The 20,000-nt window shown below is 37.5% G+C and overlaps 2 protein-coding genes across 2 annotated transcripts in view; one reads left to right on the forward strand and one right to left on the reverse strand.

The window, feature by feature from the left end:
- ANKRD28 (ankyrin repeat domain 28) overlaps positions 1 to 20,000 on the reverse strand; it is a 206,487-nt gene that overhangs the window by 178,928 nt on the left and 7,559 nt on the right. The gene's annotated exons all lie outside the window — the stretch shown is intronic.
- The window catches only part of LOC120238461 (translation initiation factor IF-2-like), a 21,474-nt gene continuing 18,960 nt past the window's right edge, over positions 17,487 to 20,000 (forward strand). Inside the window, exon 1 of the mRNA XM_039242186.1 lies at positions 17,487 to 17,621. Within this exon, the coding sequence (XP_039098117.1) occupies positions 17,487 to 17,621 (135 nt within the window). The remainder of the gene's footprint in view (positions 17,622 to 20,000) is intronic.

A 20,000-nucleotide genomic window follows, 5' to 3' on the forward strand; every position in this document is an offset into this window, starting at 1 on the left:
TGTGTGCTATTTCCTTTTTTTTTTTTTGAAAGAGAAAGAGAGTGCACAAGCAGGGTAAGGGCAGAGAGGGCAGAGGGAAATTAGGGGCGGGGGGGGGGGGGGGGGGGGTGGCTGGGAAGAAAGGAATCTCAAGCAGAGCCTAAAGTGGAGTTTGATCCTGCAACCAACCGTGATACATGACCTGAGCCAAAATCAAAGGTTGGACACTTAACCGACTGAGCCAACCAGTAGCCCCCAAGGCAAGATTTTTTTTAAAGACAGAACTTCCTCACATTTAACTAGTGAAAAGCATTTAAGTATATAAATATCAACACTAAGCATTATTTATATTAGGATTTGAGAGAAAAAAATTATTCTTTTCCTAATACTCTAGTTCTCAATCCCGGCTATAAAATGACTAGGGGTCATAAACCCATGATGGACTAAAGTACTACATATAAAAAATTATATTTACAAATACAGCTTAACAAAAATATTCATATATAGGGAGGAAAATCATTGCCTATAAGTTTTTTAACTTGCCCCCTGACAAATATTCCTTCCTGATTTCTTCTAAAGCTTTGCACACCACATTGCACTTATTCACAGACTTCACAGATATTTCTCAAAAGTCCTACCTAAACAAGCCAAACTTACCCTCTACAAAGGTTTAACCAAAACTAGGATTCTAAATCAAGGTATTCCTGATTAATGTATAGACTAAAAAAAAGAAAATCTATGGAAAGTTTCTTTTCCTCTAAATTAATTTTCAGTAAGGTTCTCCCAAATGTTGTCTGAAACAACTTCCATAGTAATCTACCAACAATTCACTCAACCCACAGAGCTTATTTTTAGTGTTTACAGAAACAGAAAACCTATTATTTCTTTATGGTTAGATAAAACTATAGTGTACGTCGATAATTAAATGATCCTATCATAACCGCTTTTCATGAGTATGCAATCTCATATATAAAGTGTTTGCTCAACCTTATCTTGTTTCTCTAAGACTCTAATACAATACTTTTTCTATAATCATTTGCCTAGAAACTTCCAGAAAATAGTTTATTTACCATTTCCTGTAATTCTTTTTGTCATTCTTCCAGATAAAATTCTCTACTCATCTGATCTAGAAATTATAGTTTTTTAGCCACATGAAATCAGAATCTAACCATGATAGATTCTAAGTATTTTACAGATTAAAAATATACTCAGGTCGAAATAAAAAGCCAGAATTTTCCATCAAAGCCCAAGGAATTTAAATCTTCTAGCTGGTAGTAGCCTAACTTTACAAGAGACACAAACTTAGGTTCAACAGTATCTATGGGATGAATCTCAGGGAGTCATGTGTTCAAAAAAATTTTTGGCCTCAAGATTCCTTCACACTTTCAAATTACTGAAGACCCTAAAGAGTTTTGTTTGTGAAGGCTATTTATGTTGATGTCTCCTATACTCAAAATTAAAACTGAGAAATTGTTCAAATATTTATTTGAATTCACTTAATACATTACATATCAATATAAGTAACTGTATGAAAGTACATTACATATCAATATAAGTAACTGTATGAAAGTTCTAAAAATCAGTGGGAAAAGTGGCACTGTTGTACATTTTTACAAATCACTTTAAGGTCTAGCTTAATAGAAAATAGCTGGAATCTCATCTGCTCTATGTTCAGTCCATGATAAATTATCCTGATTCAAATATATGAAGAAAATCTGTACTTGTAACTAGACAGAAAAATGGTAGCATATTTTAAAAGCCTTTTCAGGTAATTGTGGATATCTTTCTTTGATTTTACATCAAAATTTCTCAAGTAGGATCTATTAAAGGCTAGATGCAATGTGAAATATAAAACTATTATCAACAAGCTTTTCATACTTTTCACACTGAAATCCATACACTTCGAATGTATCTTTGACCCATAAGTGTTTCTGTAACATAACAAATCAGTACTTAAGAAAATTGCTGGGGGCCCCTGGGTGGCTCAGTTGGTTAAGCATCCGACTTCGGCTCAGGTCATGATCTCAAGGTTCATGGGTTGGAGCCCCGCGTCAGACTCTGTGCTGACAGCTAGCTCAGGGCCTGGAGGCTGCTTCGGATTCTTTGTCTCCCTCTCTCTCTGACCCTCCCCTGCTCACGCTGTCTCTCTCTCTCTCTCTCTCTCTCATTAATAAATAAAACATTAAAAAGAAAAGAAAATAGTTGTTCATGGAATTATTCAGGTCTTCCAACCCTTGACATTTCATTATCTACAGTTTCAAAAAATCACCTTTATTAATATCACTACTAATACTATCGGAAGTCTTTTAAGTACTGTGAAGCTGCTAATAAGCTCAAGGTGAAAAATACAGATTTTCTGAAAATCTGATTTCTTTCTGGAAAGCTCAAATTTTTATTAATAGTAACAAATATTGACAGCTGATGTCCTTGAAATGACAAGTTTCCTTTGTTCCTTTTCAAGAAAATATTTGCCAGATATCCAAGTCTGAATAACCACAGTCTGTCAGTTTCTCTTTCAAGTAAAAAGGGATTTATTTCATAGAAAATGCCTAGTTCAGCTGGCAATTCCATCCCCAAAGTACTTTTCCTGTGCAGTACATACCCATTTTACCATACAGATGCTCAAGAGTCAACCATAATAAAATTAATTTATATTTAAACACATTAAGGGAAATGAGCCCCCCCCCTTTTTTTTTTTAAACTCTGAGTGTATGGCAGTAAAGGATATAGACTATTAGACAATTTGGTGTCACTGGTGAGATTCCTAAAACAGTTATCAGCAGTTTTACTCACCATGACTTTTGTACCATTAGTGCAAACGTTAACAAAGTAAGAGGGGCATAGAATATTTTACTGTTACTATGAGAACAGTTTTGATCTCAGGGACTCCCAGAAGTTCATGAAGCACACTTTGAGAACCACAGATTTATATGTACCAACAGGTCTCTAAGATATAAGATCTAGATATAAACTACTGATCAATAACAAAACATCCTAAACTAGCCCCCTAAGAATCACCCAGATAGCTGTTTCCAAATGAAGAAAAAAACCAGCACGCCCAAAGTGTGCAGTAAAGGCTTAACCTTGCAAAAAAAAAAAAAAAAAAAAAAGCAAGCTTTGGCCTTTCCCCAGCTTCTAGAAGGTAACCTCTAAGCCCTTGGAATGTCCTGTTTGGCAAAAGTGTCTCTGTTTACCTGGGGAACATGGGCCACAACAAACACTCTAATAATGTGATTCATGGTGAAGGGTTTACGCCATGCAGTATCAGCCTGACTTCTCAAGGGGCTAAAGACTACATGACTGGCCCCCCAATAAAAACCCTGGACCCCAAAGCTCAGGCAGGGTGGCAACACTCTAATTGGTAATACTCCATGTAAGCTGCCATACATTGTTGCTGGGGGAAGTAATAAGCACTGTCCACATGACTCCACTGGGAGAGAACAACCAGGAGATCCTATCTGGCACTCACCTAGACTCTGCTCTGCAGGCCTTTACGCATTCCTGGTTTTAATTTATATCCTTTCACTGTAATAAACCATAACCATGAATATAAAAGCTTTGCTGAGTTCTTAGAGTCCTTCCAGCAAATTACTGAACATGATAGTGGTCTTAGGAAACTCCCCAACTAGCACAAGGTTAGTTACAATCAAACTCCTGAGTGTATAAAAGCCAATTCCGCACCTATATATAGACTTTTCTACACAAGATATTCAGTTTTACTCAGGGCCAAAACCTGGTGTGTATGTGTGGATGTACACACACACAGGCTCCACGGACCCCCTAACTGCCAAACTCCAAGGTAACTACCAATGCTTTCTCCAAGCAGCGTGTTTAAAGAACAGCTTCTCAATCTCTGCAATGACATTTCAGAACAGACGATTCACTGTTTGGGCTGGATGTCCTGTTGGACATTTAGCAGTACCCTGGCCTCTATCCAAAAGATGCCAGTAGTATCCTTTCCCCCTGCCCTGACAAAACTGTCTCTAGCCATTGTAAAATACACCTATCCCTCCTACTGAGAACAACTGTTTATTTTTTTAATTTTTTTAATGTTTTATTTATTTCTAGGAGAGAGAGGAAGAGACAGCGTGAGCAGGGGAGGGTCAGAGAGAAAGGGAGACACAGAATCTGAAGCAGGCTCCAGGCTCTGAGCTGGCAGTCAGCACAGAGCCCGACGCGGGGCTCAAACCCACGAACTGCGAGATCATGACCTAAGCGAAAGTTGGATGCTTAACCGACTAAGCCACCTGAGAACAACTGTTTTAAAGGAAAATCATCTAGGAAGCCAGTCCTTGCCTTTATTTAATGTTTGCTTATTTTATTTTGAGAGAGAGAGACAGAAAGAGTGGGTGCACACGCATGCAAGCAGAGGAAGGGCAGAGAGAGAAAGGGAGAGAGAATCTCAATCAGGCTCAGTGCTGTCAGGGCAGAGTCTGAGGCAGGGCTTGATCTCACAAACCATGAGATCATGACCTGAGCCAAAACCAAAAGTCAGACACTTAACTGAGTCACCCAAGTGCCCCTTCTTTTCCTGCTTTTAAAAAAAGGAATAAATATCATTTTAGCTCTATCTTCTAACCCTCCTAAACTTAATTGTTAGATGATGGAAAGCAATTGTCCATTCTGAGTCTTACCTGCAAAACAATACTTGGAGAATAGTTCTGAACTAAATTCTTCCTTCTAGGGAACCCAGTCACAGGTTTCCAATTTCAAGAGTGAAGAAAGCCTGTAACAGTGATCTTTTAGTAAAGATACATATGTATCTTCTGCACATTACTGCACATCAGAGAAAGAAGATACCAGTGTTTCTGAACCTTGGGAATGCACTTCAAAACAACTAGAGATGCTTCTCTTTAAAAATATAGTAGGTACCAGCATCCCATTTCTGATACACCTAATCAGAATTTATTATTCAACCAGCAATTATCCGACTGTCCACCATATGCAAAGCATTACTATTAGGTGATGGGATACGACACTAAATAACAGACAGATATGGTTCTTACCCTCTACAAGCTTGCATTCCAGTAGAGAAAGACTGACCATAAACGTGTAAACAAATAAACAGAATTATTTCAGAAAGTGCTATAGGGAAATAAAACAGTATAATGGGGCCAATTTCCTGCATTCCCACCGATATTAGTAGAAAGCCTGTGACATATGCCTAAACTCCTTGTTATGTGATTGGTGCTGGGCAAAATTGTGGTCCTTATTCTTTGGGAAATTATAAGCTCAAGACTAACTAACTTCCATCAGTTAAATGAAAACATTGTGTTTTCATAGTTGAAAAGTGTAGAGTTTATTAATTTTATAAGTAAGGAGAAAAAGAACTCCTGCATTCAATAAGTGACAGTAGTCCAGACACAAGGCAATCAGTGAGAGTAGTCCAGAAATAAGGCTCTCTCCTGCACAAGTTATTCAAAGGTGAAAACAAATTGAGACACTGACAATCACAAGGATAGTTTACAATAGAATCTGACAAGACTGGAGAAGAGGACTTAGTTTTCCTTCCATTTTATACTTCTGAAATTAATTGGTAGCAAAAACCTAGAATAAACTTTCTGCTCCTTAATTTTTCCTAACAAGTACTATATAAAAGAAAACTAGTAATTGTGTGTGTGTGTGTGTGTGTGTGTGTGTGTGTACACCAAATAAGAAAAAGATCAAACACTTCCCTGTCATGTCAAAACTACTAAAAGGTACAGCTTTGGTGTACCCAGCTTTAAGAATAAAAAGAGAAAAATAAAGGTCAGCTCCCCCAAGACGTTTCTATGTTTCAATACACACTCCATTCCATATACACAAAAGGTAAGCAATCGGCTCATCCTGTAACAGTGGTTTTCACAAATTTCACAGACTGTTCCCATGGTTCCCACTCTACAAACTATGTATCACTCTGTCACAAATCCACAAATATTTTATGACTGCAAGAAGTATCCACTTGGATATAAACAACATTTAATTGCTCAAAAGAACGAAGAAGGAATCCCAGAGAAAAAGGCAAATTTACCTTCCTCTCAGAACCCACAGTTTGTCACTGCCATCTCTAAACAAGTATTCAGAATCCAGTCTTTGGAAAGTCCTTTCCTCAAGGCTCAAGTTAGACATGAGAATTCTATATAAAATCTTCCAATGGTTGCTCCCCACAGCTATAAGGTTCAAGTGCCATAGTTTAGAACACAAGATACTCCAGGAATTGACCCCTACATACTTCCCCCCTCCAGCCGCATCTCCTGCCAACCCTTCTCAATCCTCACTCAACTAATACCAGTGTTTAAGATAAGGCTCATAAATCTCCAACTGACAAGATGGGAGAGGGGCTCACTAATACGAACATGTATTCTTTGAAAGATACAGATGTAAGCCAAATACTAAAGGAAGTTATTCAGGATGAAAGGAAATGATGACAGATAGTAACTTGGAATCCATATGAAAAAATAAACACTGGCAAAGATGATTACAGGTAAAGTAAAAATAGCTATAAATACATTAAAAGTAAATGTTTTACTCTTCTTTTGATTTAAAAACTGTACAAAACAATTATAAAATTGTACTGTTAGGCTTATAACATATAAAGATGTAATATCTCTGACAATAACACAAAAAGACAGAATGAAGCTACACTGGAGGAAGAAGTGATGATGCCAGAAGGTAACTCAAATCCACAAGAAGTAACAGAGATCAGAAATGGTAAACACAATGTGTAAAACACATTTACAAAAGACTATAAATATTTTACTCTTTTCTTCTCTTCTTTAAAAGACATACATTGTTGGGGTGCTTGGATGGCTCAGTCAGTTAACTGTCCAACTTTGGCTCAGGTCATGATCTCACAGCTTGTGAGTTCAAACCCTGTCTGGCTCTGTGCTGACAGCTCAGAGCCTGGAGCCTGCCACTGATTCTATGCCTCCCTCTCTGCCCCTCGCCCACTCACATTCTGTCTCGTCTCTCGAAAATAAACAAACATTTAAAAAAAAAAAACAACTTTTTTTTGAGCGCCCGACTTAGGCTCAGGGCATGATCTCATGGTCTGTGGGTTCAAGCCCTGTGTCAGGCTCTGTGTTGGCAGCTCAGAGCCTGGAGCCTGGTTCAGATTCTGTGTCTCCCCCCTCCTCTCTCTGTCCCTCCCCTGCTCATGATCTGTCTCTCTGTCTCAAAAATAAATAAACATTAAAAACATTTTTTTAAACCTAAAAGACATACATTGTTAAAAAATAATGAAAACATAAAAGACACATACATTGTTTAAAGCAATAATTAAAACACTGTATTGTCCACCTTATTATATAAATAAGCTTAATATATACTAAGCATTATTAGTATTAATCTGAAGTAGACTGTGATAAGTTCTAAGTAATGCTGTAATCCTTAAAACAAACACTAGAAAAGTATAAAATCATTATTGCACTATATGCTAACTTGGATGTAAATTTTAAATTTTTTTTTAATGTTTTATTTATTTCTAGGAGAGAGAGAGAGACAGAGTGAGCAGGGGAGGGTCAGAGAGAGAGGGAGTCACACACTCTGAAATAAGCTCCAGGCTCTGAGCTGGCAGGCAGCACAGAGCCCGACGCGGGGCTCGAACCCACGAACCGCGAGATCATGACCTAAGCGAAAGTCGGGCGCTTAACCGATTAAGCCACCCAGGCACTCCTGGATGTAAATTTTAAAATAAGGAGGTTTTTTAAAAAAAAGTATTGGAAAAAAAGGACAGTATAATTTTAAAAAGGCATAAAATTTAAATGCTAAAAAGAAATTACAAAAGGTGATACAAGAGAAACAAAAAATACATGAGGTATACAAAAACCAAAAAGCAAAATGGGAGAGGCAACCCAACCATTCAAAAATAATACCAAATAGAAAAAGATTAAAGAGTCCATTAAAAAGACATATTTTTCTTGGACTAGTTAAAAATAGCAATACCCAGGGGCACCTGGGTGGCTTAGACGGTTAAGCGTCCGACTTTCACTTCGGTCATGATTTCGTAGTCCGTGGGTTCGGGCCCCGCGTCGGGCTCTGTGCTGACTGCCAGCTCGGAGCCTGGAGCCTGTTTCAGTCTGTGACTCCCTCTCTCTCTGACCCTCCCCCTGCTCACGCTGTCTCTCTCTCTCCTAGAAATAAATAAAACATTTTAAAAAAAAAATAGCAATACCCAATTATATGCCATCTACAAGAGACATTTTAGATTCAAAGGCACAAATAGATTAAAAGGATGGAAAAAGATATAACATGCAAACATGTTCTGATGTTAGTCAGAACTGGAGTAGCTCAAAAATATCTGACAAAATACACTTTAAGTTAAAAAAAATTTTTTTAAAGTTACTTAAGACAAAGAGGGCTTTTTTTCCCCAAAGAAGGGTATTTTATAATATTAAAAGCTTCAATTTAACAGGAAGACACAGTAAATGTAAACACATTCACCTAACAGAACAACCCAAAATAAGGGAAGCAAAAAATGAAAGATACAAAGGAAGAAATAGGCAATTAAACAATAGAACAACAGGAAATCAGCAAGAATACTGAATTTACACACTATTAACCAACTTGACCTCACAGATACATGTGGAAGGCTCTACCCAGCAACAGCAGAATTCACATTCTTCTCAAGCATGCACAGAACATTCTTTTTTGATACACCATGTGCTAGGTCCATAAAACAAGTCTCAAATTTAAAAAACCGAAATGAAAATCAAAACCACAATGAGGCATCTCATCAGAAAAGGCTAGTATCAAAAAGATAAGGGTTGCACCAGGGTGGCTCAGTTGGTTAAGCTTCTGACTTCGACTCAGGTCCTGATCTCACAGTTCCCAGGTCTGAGCCCCACATGGGGCACTCTGCTGTCAGCATGGAGCCCACTTAGGATCCTCTGCTCCCTCCCTTCTCCTCCCCCACTTGCATGTGCTCTCTCGCTCGCGCTCTTTTTCTCTCCCTCCACCCCCCACACAAATAAACAAACATTTAAAAAGACAAAAGGACAAGAAATAACCAACTTTGGCAAGGATGTGGGAAAAATGGAACCCTTGTGCGTTATTGATAGAAATGTAAACTGGTGCTCCCACTGTGAAAGAGAGGATGGAGATTCCTCAAAAAATTAAAACAAAAATACCACAGGATCAGTAATTCCATTACTGGGTATTTATCCCCCTTAAAATGAAAACACTAACCTGAAAAGACAAATACACCCCTGTTTTTATTACTACATTATTTACAATAACCAAAATATAGAAAGTAACCTAAGTGTCCAATGGATAAAGATGTGGCATATATACAAAATGGAATATTACCCAGCCATAAAGAGTAAGATCTTGTCATTTGTGACAACATGGATGAATCTACAGTGTGTTATGCCAAGTGAAATAAGTCGGACAGAGAAAGACAAATACTATATGATTTCATTACATGTGGAATCTCAAACAAAAAAAGAGAAACAGACTCATGAATACAGAGAACTGGTGGATGCCAAAGTGAAAGGGAATGTGGGGAATGGGCAAATAGGTGAAAAGGATTAAGAGGTACAGACTTCCAATTATAAAAGAAATAAGTCACAGAGATGAAACATGCAGCATAGGGAAAATAGCCGATAACATTGTAATAATGTACAGTGAAAGATGGTGACCACACTTAACGTGGTGAGCACTAAGTTATGTAAAGAATCGTTAAATCACAACGTTTTATACCTGAAACGTCAATTATACTTCAATAATAAAATATACATACATATATATAAAATATACTCATTCTGGTATGGACTATAATTCAAATAATGTTGGATTTCTTGAGTTAAATAAATTGCTAGAAAAATGTGGGGAGAAAAAAGAAAAGAAATTAAATGATACAAGAATACAAAAAATATTCCTCAATCACAATGGAATTAGGGGAAAAAAAAGAAACTGGAAAATCCATAAATGTCTGGATATTAAACGAGACACTTCTAAATAACCTATGAGTCAAAGACAAAACCTCAAAAGAATTTAGAATATATTCTAAGCTGAATGAAAACAAAAAACAGGGACACCTGGGTGGCTCAGGTCTTGATCTCACAGCTCATGAGTTTGAGCCCCAAGACAGGCTGACAGCTCAGAGCCTGGGGCCTGCTTCAGATACTGTGTCTCCCTCTCTCTGCCCCTCCCCAACTCATGTTGTCTCTGTCTCTCTCTCTGTCTCTCTGTCTCTCTCAAAAATAAACATTAAAAAACTTTTTAATAAAAAATATATCAAAACTTCTAGGATACAGTTATTAAAGGGAAGTTTATAGCTGCACACAGCAATATTAGAAATAACACAAGTAAGCTGTCATCTTAACAAATTTAAAAAAAGGCAAACCAAACCCAAAACAAAGAGAAGAAATTATAAACATTAGAGGGAAAACCAATACCACAGAAAAGAGAAAAATCAAAATAAAAAATTGGTTCTTTCAAAGACCAACAAAATAAAACCTTTAGCTAGGCTGACCAGTAAAAAAAGAATGAAGACAAATAACCAAAATTAGGAATGAAAAGGGATACAACACTATCAACCTCAGAAAAATTAAAAATTTTATAAAGAAATACTATGAACAACTTTATGCCAACAAATTAGATAAAATGAACAAATTCCCTGAAAAAAAAAAAAACACAATCAAAACTAAAAAGAAAATAAAAGTCTGACAGACCCACAAGTGAAGACTGAATTAATTAAATTTAAGAGCTTATCACAAAGAATAGTTCTTGCCTACGCAGCTTCATGACTGAATTCTATCAAATATTTAAATTAGAAACAATACTAATCCTTCACAAACTCTTCTAAAAAACTTCCTAAATCTTTGGAATTTTCAGTGCTGTGAGGTATCTTTGTTATGTTAAAAGACTTTTGGAAACTGCCTAAAGATAACCAACCAAGGTGATCACAGGGTTGTAACTTTCAGTCCCACCCTCATCCCTACCCCTACTCCTGACTTTTAGGGAGGGGAGAGGGGCTGAAAATTCATCCATCAATGATTCATTCAACTGCGCCCATGTAATAAAGCCTCAATTAAAAGCCAAAAGGATGGGGTTCAGAGAGCTTCTAGGTTGGTGAACACATTAAGATTTGGGGAGTGTGGCATACCCAGAAAGCATAGGGGCTCCATGCCCCTTCCCATATACCTTGCCCTATGCATCTCTTCCATCTGGCTATTCCTTAGTTATATCCTTTTGTAATAAACCAGTAATCTAGCTAGTAAAATGTTTGAGTTCTGTGAGCCACTCTAGCAAATTATTTGGGAACTTCCAATTTATAGTCAGTCAGTCAGTCAGAAGCACAGGTGATAACCTGGACTTGCACCTGGAGTCCTGTAGAACTAAGTCCTTAAACTATGGGATCTGATGCTATCTCCAAGTCAACAGTGTCAAAACTGAGTTGAACTGTAGGACACCCATCTGGTTTCATTAGTGTGACAAGTATGGTAATAGTATGAGAATAAGGGAGCAACACTAGGAGGAGAACTGAGGTTTTCCAAAATAAGTATCTTTTTGGGTGAAAGAAATGTTCTAAAACTGGATTGTGGTACTGAGTGCAAAAATTCTTTTAATTTACTAAAAGAACTGAACTGTACTCTTAAAACAGACTAATTTTACAGTATGTAAATTACACCTTAAAAACTGCTTTAAAAAAGTAGCCATTGGTCTAAACAATTGCTAGTTCCTTGAATCCAACTTGAAAGGTTGATCAACCACACGGAATCCTTACTGTAGACAATAGAACAGAAAATGACTGACTGACGGGGCGCCTGGGTGGCTCAGTTGGTTAAGCGTCCGACTTCAGCTCAGGTCATGATCTCACAGTTTGTGGGTTCCAGCCTCACATCAGGCTCTGTGCTGATGGCTCAGAGCCTGTTTCAGATTCTGTGTCTCCCTCTCTCTCTGCCCCTTCCCCACTCATTCTGTCTCTCAAAACTGAATAAATGCTAAAAAAATTAAAAAAAAAAGAAAAGAAAAGAACTGACTGAATTATAGCTGCAGAGAACTGAATTGGGTAAAAAGGAAGATTTTCTGGCAGGGTGCTTAGGGACACAGGAATGTGGAACCAATGACAATTATACAAACTCAGCACATTTTACAATCAATGTGGTTAAGAGAAGACTACCTGTAGGGTAGGTCAGATTTCTGTCTCTAGGGATAATAATAAAAGGATACATTTTCTAAAATATTACATATACTTAACCTTAACATAGGACAATGAAAAGGAAAATGTTTCACTATTGTAATCAAAAAAACTCAACTCAAATGACCTTAACTTACTGCTTTACAATGAAGTAAGCAATATTTTAAGTTATATTGTAATATATGGCATACCCAAACACAAGTATGACTTCTGAAGGCTGAATTTTGCAAGGAGTGTTGCTTATCTGGTTTTGCACAATCTGAGTATTAGAAGCTTGATTAATAGGTAGTGTCCATCCAGACACCAATATACAGCAATGTGTGGGAGCAGGGAGAGAAGTGCAAAAACAGGAAAAATAAGAAATAATACATTTAAATCTCAGATGAGGATCTGAATAGGATTACAGCAGAAAAATGCTCTGAGAAAGAAAAATGTGTATTCATTTCTTTCAGCCAAAATACGAAAAAGAAAATAGAGGAAAAAAGCTAAGTGTAGAAATTAAGGATCTGCAATAAGGAAGGAGATCCATAAGAAAGCAAGGAAGGAGATCCATAAGAAAGCTTACATGGTTAGTTAGGTAGACTTCTCTTTTCTTAGTAAATTAGGAGGCACAACTACATGTTAAAATGGAGAAGACAGAAATGAAGATTAATGGCTACAGAAAAGAAATCATAAGGATTAAGCAGCTTTGAAAGTGCAACTGAAGTTAGATATCAGAAAACTGGAATATATTCAACTTGGGTTTCCTTACTTTCATCACCAATTTTCAGTGGTCCCAGAACTAAAACAAGAGAATATATATAGTAGAAGTAATCAATTAGTTGACTGAGAAAGTCAATGGAATACAATTTAAATTGTTTGCCTAAGTGATCCTTTATTGAGCAACTACTACATACTACATACTCTTATCAACATAGCCACAATTCTCACAATTCAATGAAGATACCGCCATGCCCATTTTACTTCATTCAGAAAGTAGAAACAACCCAATACAGCAGTAAAAAGAAATGAACTTCTGATACATGCTACAGTATCAATGAACTCAAAAACTTTATAAGTGAAAGAAGCCAATCATAACAGATTACCTACTTTATGACCTATTTATATCAAGTGTCCACAGTAAGCAAATGCATAGAAACAGAAAGGAGGGTAGTGGTTGCCTAAGGCTAAGGGAAAGGCAGGGTGGGAGAAGAGGATAGGTGGGGATTTAGGAGGAATGGGGTGACTGCTGGGTACGGGGCTTCTTTCTGAGGCAAGAAAAATGTTTTAAAAAATTAGACTATAGTGATGGTGACACAACTCCGTGAATTCACTTTAAAATAAAGAGAGAAAAACAACAACACTGCTCTGTATATTTTAAATGGCTATATTTTAAATGGGTATTATATTTTATGGTATGTCAATTGTATCTCAAAAAAAAAAGATATTAAAACCAACCAACCTCAGGCTCAGATTTAGTTTCTTTGCCCAAAGTCACAAAATAAGACAAATGTAGAGCTGCCCAGATCACTCAAACCAAAGTCATTTTCAGTACAAAAGTAGCTACCATTTAGTGAATATTATGTATTAGAGTTTTTATACACTCTTATCTTAATTTAGTAACTCCGTGAGATAGACACTATTATCTCCCATTTTAGGTGAGAAAGCTCAAATTCAAGTGAAATAACTGGCCCAAGGTCACAGAGGTGATAAATTAATGAGCCAGAATTAAAAGCAGTGGTCTACCATTTCAGACATTCAATTAAGATCATAACTGTTTGCCATACCCATGTATGGTGACATCCACTATTATTTACTTAACATTTTTCTTAAAGTCCTTTGCTTCTCTTGCCTGACAAAGCTGCAGGGAAGAATGGAGCTATAAGGTAAAAGGGTAACACTGGAGCTAAGACAGGAGTATAAAATCTAGAGGATAGGATGTAAGACTGACATAACTGCACTAAGGGAAGGAACTGCCTCAGGGAAAGTTCCCACGCTGAGAAACAAGGCTTGCTGAGGAAAGGATCCAGCCTGAGAAGGATGTGGAAGTGGGGAAAATGGACAAGTTGTAAAAGGCAGAAGAAAGATGAAGAGGAAGAGACTGTGTGTAAGTTAGGAGCTGAGGTTCAAGAGGCTGGGTCAAAAAGGATTAAAAGAAAAGGAGGCAGAGGTAGAAAAGCAGAAATGAAAGCAGCAAGATGGGTAGGATTAAGGTGATAGTTGAAGGGAACAGAGAAGGGTGTGGAAGGAGACAAAATGACACCTACAGAACAGCTATCATGAAAGGCTGCAATGTTGTGAGCTGGGAGATTCCCGAACAGGACAGAGGAAAATGAGAATGAAGTAGGATACCAGGCTATGCTCATGAGTCTGGATTGGAACCAAGGAAATATCAGCCAACATCTGGTAATCAAAGTAGATAGGTCACTCACAATAAATCTCAAGAAAAACACCAGTAGTAAAAGTTTTCCCATGCTTCAGAAAACACTACCCTAACCAGTCCTGCTCAAACCAGGAGGTCAAAGCTTCTCACAAGGCCAGTTTGTAGCCAAATCAAACCTAGCAGACTAGGTAAAGTAGGTTCCAATACAGGAAAGCTCAGGTTAACTGTGGGTGAGGAAGAAGGACAACCAACAAAGAAGAAGCTGTAGTCAGAGAAGAGAAATCCTATGTTCAAAACTGTGGCTACAAGATGCTAAAGAAACTATAAGGCGAGCAGGTAAAAAGTTCATTTGACTTCATAATAGAATCTTATAGTCTAATAGAAGTCTTAGAAAGTAGAAATTGCTAGTAAGGAAAAGAAAAACCAGGTTGATTAGTGACATCTGAAAAGCAGTAATTCAATAGCCAAAACAAAGGAGTTTCTAAAACCAAAAATGCAGCAGGACATCCAAAATAATCCATATGTTACTGGCCATCTAGAGTAGTTGAACAGTCAGTATATCTAAACTTAAGTGAAGGTGGTATATACAATTTCAGCTTTATGGTAAAATATAAACTGAAGAATAATTTGTTTTATTAACAGACTCTATATTTAAAGTAATTTACCATAACTTTCATTAAAATAGAAAAGCTGCTCTTTTTTAAACAATTTTTTAATGTTTATTTTGAGAGAGAGAATGTGTGTGTGAGCAAGGGAGGGGCAGCAACAGAGTGAGAGAGACAGAAACAGAGAATCCCAAGCAGACTCCACACTACCAGCACAGAGGCCAAAGTGGGGTCTGAACCCAAGAACCATGAGATCATGACCTGAGCCAAAATCAAGAGTCAGCCATTGAATCAACCCAGGCACCTTGAAAAATTGCAAACTGTTAAATGAGTGGATTAACCATTATTTAACATGTATACAATCTTCCAGAACATTTCTATAGTACATCTATACTGTATTCATTTACACCTCTTGACAAGTTTCTAAATTGGGAAATACTCCAACAAGGTTCCTTCTCCCTGCTACAGTATCAAATGAGAAAGTCTGAAAGGTTATAGCCCTTTGGGTTCATCTACTGAAGTCCCTTGATTTCAGACATCTTCTCTGTAGGAATCATTCAAGCTCTAACAGACATGCCAGTTGCTAACCTGTACTCTGGATGAGGCGACTTGTTGGATCTACCTGACAAATACTACACTTGCTAATGTGATCTATTCATCTGATCTCAACTCCACTGCTCACTCCGGATGCTGCAGTTTGCTTTTACATCCCTTAAAAGGCAACTGTTTTTAACCCTCAAGTTCAATTCCTTTTCTTCAGGTTGTGGTCATCACTTGCCTACCTGTTTTTAGTTCTCCCAGAGACACTCTTCTCACCCTTTGGCATGACCCAGGGTAACACTTTGGAACTACACACTGCCAGCATGTAAGCTTTCAAAAACTGGAGGAAGCCTCTCACCATTCAGAGAACTAGTCAATATAGAAGGCTCTTGTTTACCTATTTTCTCCCTCTCTCTCTCTCTCTCTCTCCCCCATCCCTCCCTCCTTCCCCCAAAGTCCTGGTTGAATTATCTGTCTTCTTCCTAACTTACACTAATAAGATAGAACACTCATAGTAAGTAGGTCCTTTCTGACTTTCACCATTTCTAATCAGAAAGTTCCCTCAAAAGGAAAAGACAACAACACATATTATTTCTTTAAGAACAAAACAAAGCAAAAAACAACAAAGAAACCCAACTTTAGTTAACTGCAGGAAAAGTTTAACAATATAATCTGCACCAAGACTAAGAGTTGCAGTTCTCTTAAATTAAGTATTCTATACTTTCCTGGTGTGTAGAGATTAAGAAAAAGTATATGCACATAGGGCACCTGGGCAGCTCAGTCTAAGGTTAAGTGGCTGGCTCTTGGTTTCGACTCAGGTCAGGATCTCGCTGTTTCATGAGTTCAAGCCCCAAGTCAGGCTCTGCACTGGCAGTGTGGAACCTGTTTGGGATGCTCTCTCTCCCTGCCCCTACCCCATTCACATGGTCTCGGTCTAACTCAAACTAAACGGACTTTAAAAAGAAAAGAAAAGGGTACCTGGGCGACTCACTCGGTTAAACATCTGACTTTTGCTCAGGTCATGATCTCACAATTCATGAGTTCAAGCCCTGCATGGGCTATGTGCTGACAGTTCAGAGCCTGGAACCTGCTTCAGATTCTGTGTCTCCCTCTCTCTGCCCCTCCCCTACTGCACTCTGTCTCTCTCTCTCTCTCTCTAAGTAAATAAACATTAAAGAAAATTTTAAAAAAAGAAAAAATACACACTCAAATGAAGTACCCACATGTAACACAAATCTATCAAAAATGACTTGTATTGTTTGCTCCTCTAAAAGTTATATACGCTATGTATGGCCCTTATCTACCAATGAGAAGAGAGCACAAGATTACAAAAGGAACATGGGTAAATAAAATTCCCTTAAGATAACTTTGAGGACCCCCAACTCCATTATTGGGTTCAATGAGCCGTTTCTCCCCTGATGCTCTCAAAGCACATGTAGATAATTACCCTTATCTAATTCCATTTTATCCCATACTAGAAGATAAAGACCACATTTTAAACACAACTGTATCCCTAGTATCAAGGACCAGGAGATAGCGAGCATACAAATGTTTGTTAGATAATAAAATAATCAGAATGTCCATTATAATCATTTCCATGAAAATTTTTACCAAAAAAACACAATATTAATGTATAAGGTCTGGAAGTCAACAGCTGAAGACTAACTTACCATATAAATGAGTTTTAAGATACAAAACAGTACAAACCAAAGGCAATGGATCCCAACACAGAATTTGTAGTTAATGAGATAAGGAGTTATATTGACTAAGGTAACAATGGATGTTATAATAGATAAATCCCAAAGTGTGACATAATAGTTTATTTTCATTTCATGCTTACATGAAGTCCAAAAATCCATGTTAATGATCAGCTGTGGGCATGAGGAGGCTGGAGATGACCCAGGCTGACAGAAGTTCAGCATCCTTGGACCCATCATTTCCAAAGTTGCTTTGGCAGACAACACCCAGCCAGCAGGAGAGAGGAGAAGAGAGAAGAGAGGATTGTTCAAGAAAGGTTTGTATTTGCCAGGGCTGAAGAAACACTCAACACTTCTGCTTAATTTCCTGTGGCCATATCTCAATCATACGGCCATTCCCAATGCAAGAAGGGCTGGAAAATATAAGTTAGTTAGGATCCAAGAGAAAAGGAAACAAGCCTGGTGAAGAGCAAACCACTCTTTAAGAGGTTTTAAAATACAGATTCTGGGACATTACCCCAGGTGATCCTTATTCAGCATGTCTAATAGGACACTAAAATTAAAGCTGGCCAACTGATTTTGATGTATGCCCAACTTAGGAATTACTGGCTTAGGAAGTAAAGAAATTGGGGCAAATAAGAAAAATATGTCCATGGAAAGTATACAACAATGTGCTGGATAATAAGAAAGCTAAAAAGGGATGAAAAAATTGAGTCTGTGTGCCTAAGAGAACAGTACAGGTACAACTTAAGAACTTCCTCCCTCCTCTGGCCTGTGATCATAGTCTCACAAGGCTCTCTTCCTAACTGGTAGCTTCTTCCCAGGCATTCCTCCTCTCATTCCATATTCTCCATTATACTCTCCAAGACCATGAACTTTTCACATTAAATGATCTCATTCACCTCAATTACCACTGAAAACATTTTTCTATGAGCCCAGCCTCACATTTAACTGCCTCCTATAACAACTTTTCCAATTAACTGTCCTACTAGGACCTAAATATATACAAAACTGAATTCATCTCACCCTCAAGCCAACTCCTCTTCTTGCATACCCTACCCACGTAGGCTCCCTAGTCAAAACCCTATGAATCACAGACAAATTGGACTTCACAATTAAAAGCTTTTGTGCTTCAAAGAATACTAACAAGCAAGCATAAAACCTACAGAATGGGAGAAATTTTTTGCAAATCATACATCTGATAAGGGACTTATATCTAAAATATTTAAAGAACCCCAACTCAACAATAAAAAGACAAATAGCCAATCTTAAAAAATGGGCAAAGGATCTGATGAAAAGATGTTCAACATTATTAGCCATCAGGGAAATGCAAATCAAAACCACAAAGAGATAACCACTTTATACACACTAGGATGACCAAACAATGAAAAAAGATAAACAATAATAAGCGTTACTGAGGATATGGAGAAACTGGAACCGTCAGATACTGCTGGTGGGAATGTAAAATGGTGCAGCCACTCTTGGAAAATGGACTGACAGTTCCTTAAAAGTCTACAGAGTTCCCATATAACCCAACTAGCCCATTTCTAAGTACCAAGAGAAATGAAAACTTTCAACCACATAAAAATTTGTACACACATGTCCTAGAATCATTATTCATACTAGCCAAAAAGTGAAAATAATCCAAGTGCCTATTAACTACTGAATGGATAGGTGAAATGTGGTATGATACAATGTAATATTATATTATTCAGCAATAAAAATACTGACACATGCTACAATACAGATGAGCCTTACAAACATGCTAAGTAAAACAGGCAAATATAAACAGACAGAAAATAGATTAGTAGTTGTCTAGGGATAGGAAGGATGGGGGGTTGAGGGAATGATAGTTTAGAGATAAGAGGTTTCTTTTCAGTATGATAGACTGATCTAAAACTGACTGAGGTGATACTTATACAGTTCTGTGCATATTCTAAAAAATCACTGAACTGTACAACTTAAATTGGTGTGAATTATATTGCAGTAAAGCTGTTTAAAAAAGAGAAAGTTATCAAAAATTTTAATCCAGAAAATGATCAAGAGAAAAGGCTGCCTCTCCAGACTAATATAAACTTCCTATTGTAAGATACAAAGTTTGGGGGGGGGGGAGTACCTTAGGTAACAAGAAATAAAGTTAAATGTAGTAATGGACTATAATAACTCTCATTGTAGGCTTCTGAACAAGTAGACATTTCATAAGCAACTGCCTCCTGATTTTCCTTTTAAAATATTTTAACTGTCCCATGCTGTATGTTTTAATATTATCTGTGTTCTTAAATCCATAAGAGTAGAAAAGATATACCTTTAAGTTTATAATAAATTTAAATATGTAAACCACCACCAATTAAGAATTTGAACTTAAATTTACTAGGCAAAAGTGAACTTTCAACTAAGGTTGTGCGAGTAGTAGTTCTATTCAGACTTTGCTTTGCATGCCAATCAGTAAAACACAGAATTCTTCATGCTTTTCAATTTTTTGAGAGAGAGAGAGAACACATGCACACAGAGGGGGGAGGGGCGGAAGAAGGGGGAGTGAGAGTGAGGGTGAGGGTGAGAGAGAGAGAGAGAGAGAGAGAGAGAGAGAGAGAGAATCCCAAGTAAGCTCCATGCTCAGCCTGATGCAGGACTCAGTCACACAACCCTGGGATCATGACCTGAGCCAAAATCAAGAGTTGTACACTCAACCAACTGGG

The sequence above is a fragment of the Hyaena hyaena genome, unplaced genomic scaffold (assembly GCF_003009895.1).
Source record: "Hyaena hyaena isolate Hyena2069 unplaced genomic scaffold, ASM300989v1 scaffold_210, whole genome shotgun sequence".
Taxonomy (NCBI): domain Eukaryota; kingdom Metazoa; phylum Chordata; class Mammalia; order Carnivora; family Hyaenidae; genus Hyaena; species Hyaena hyaena.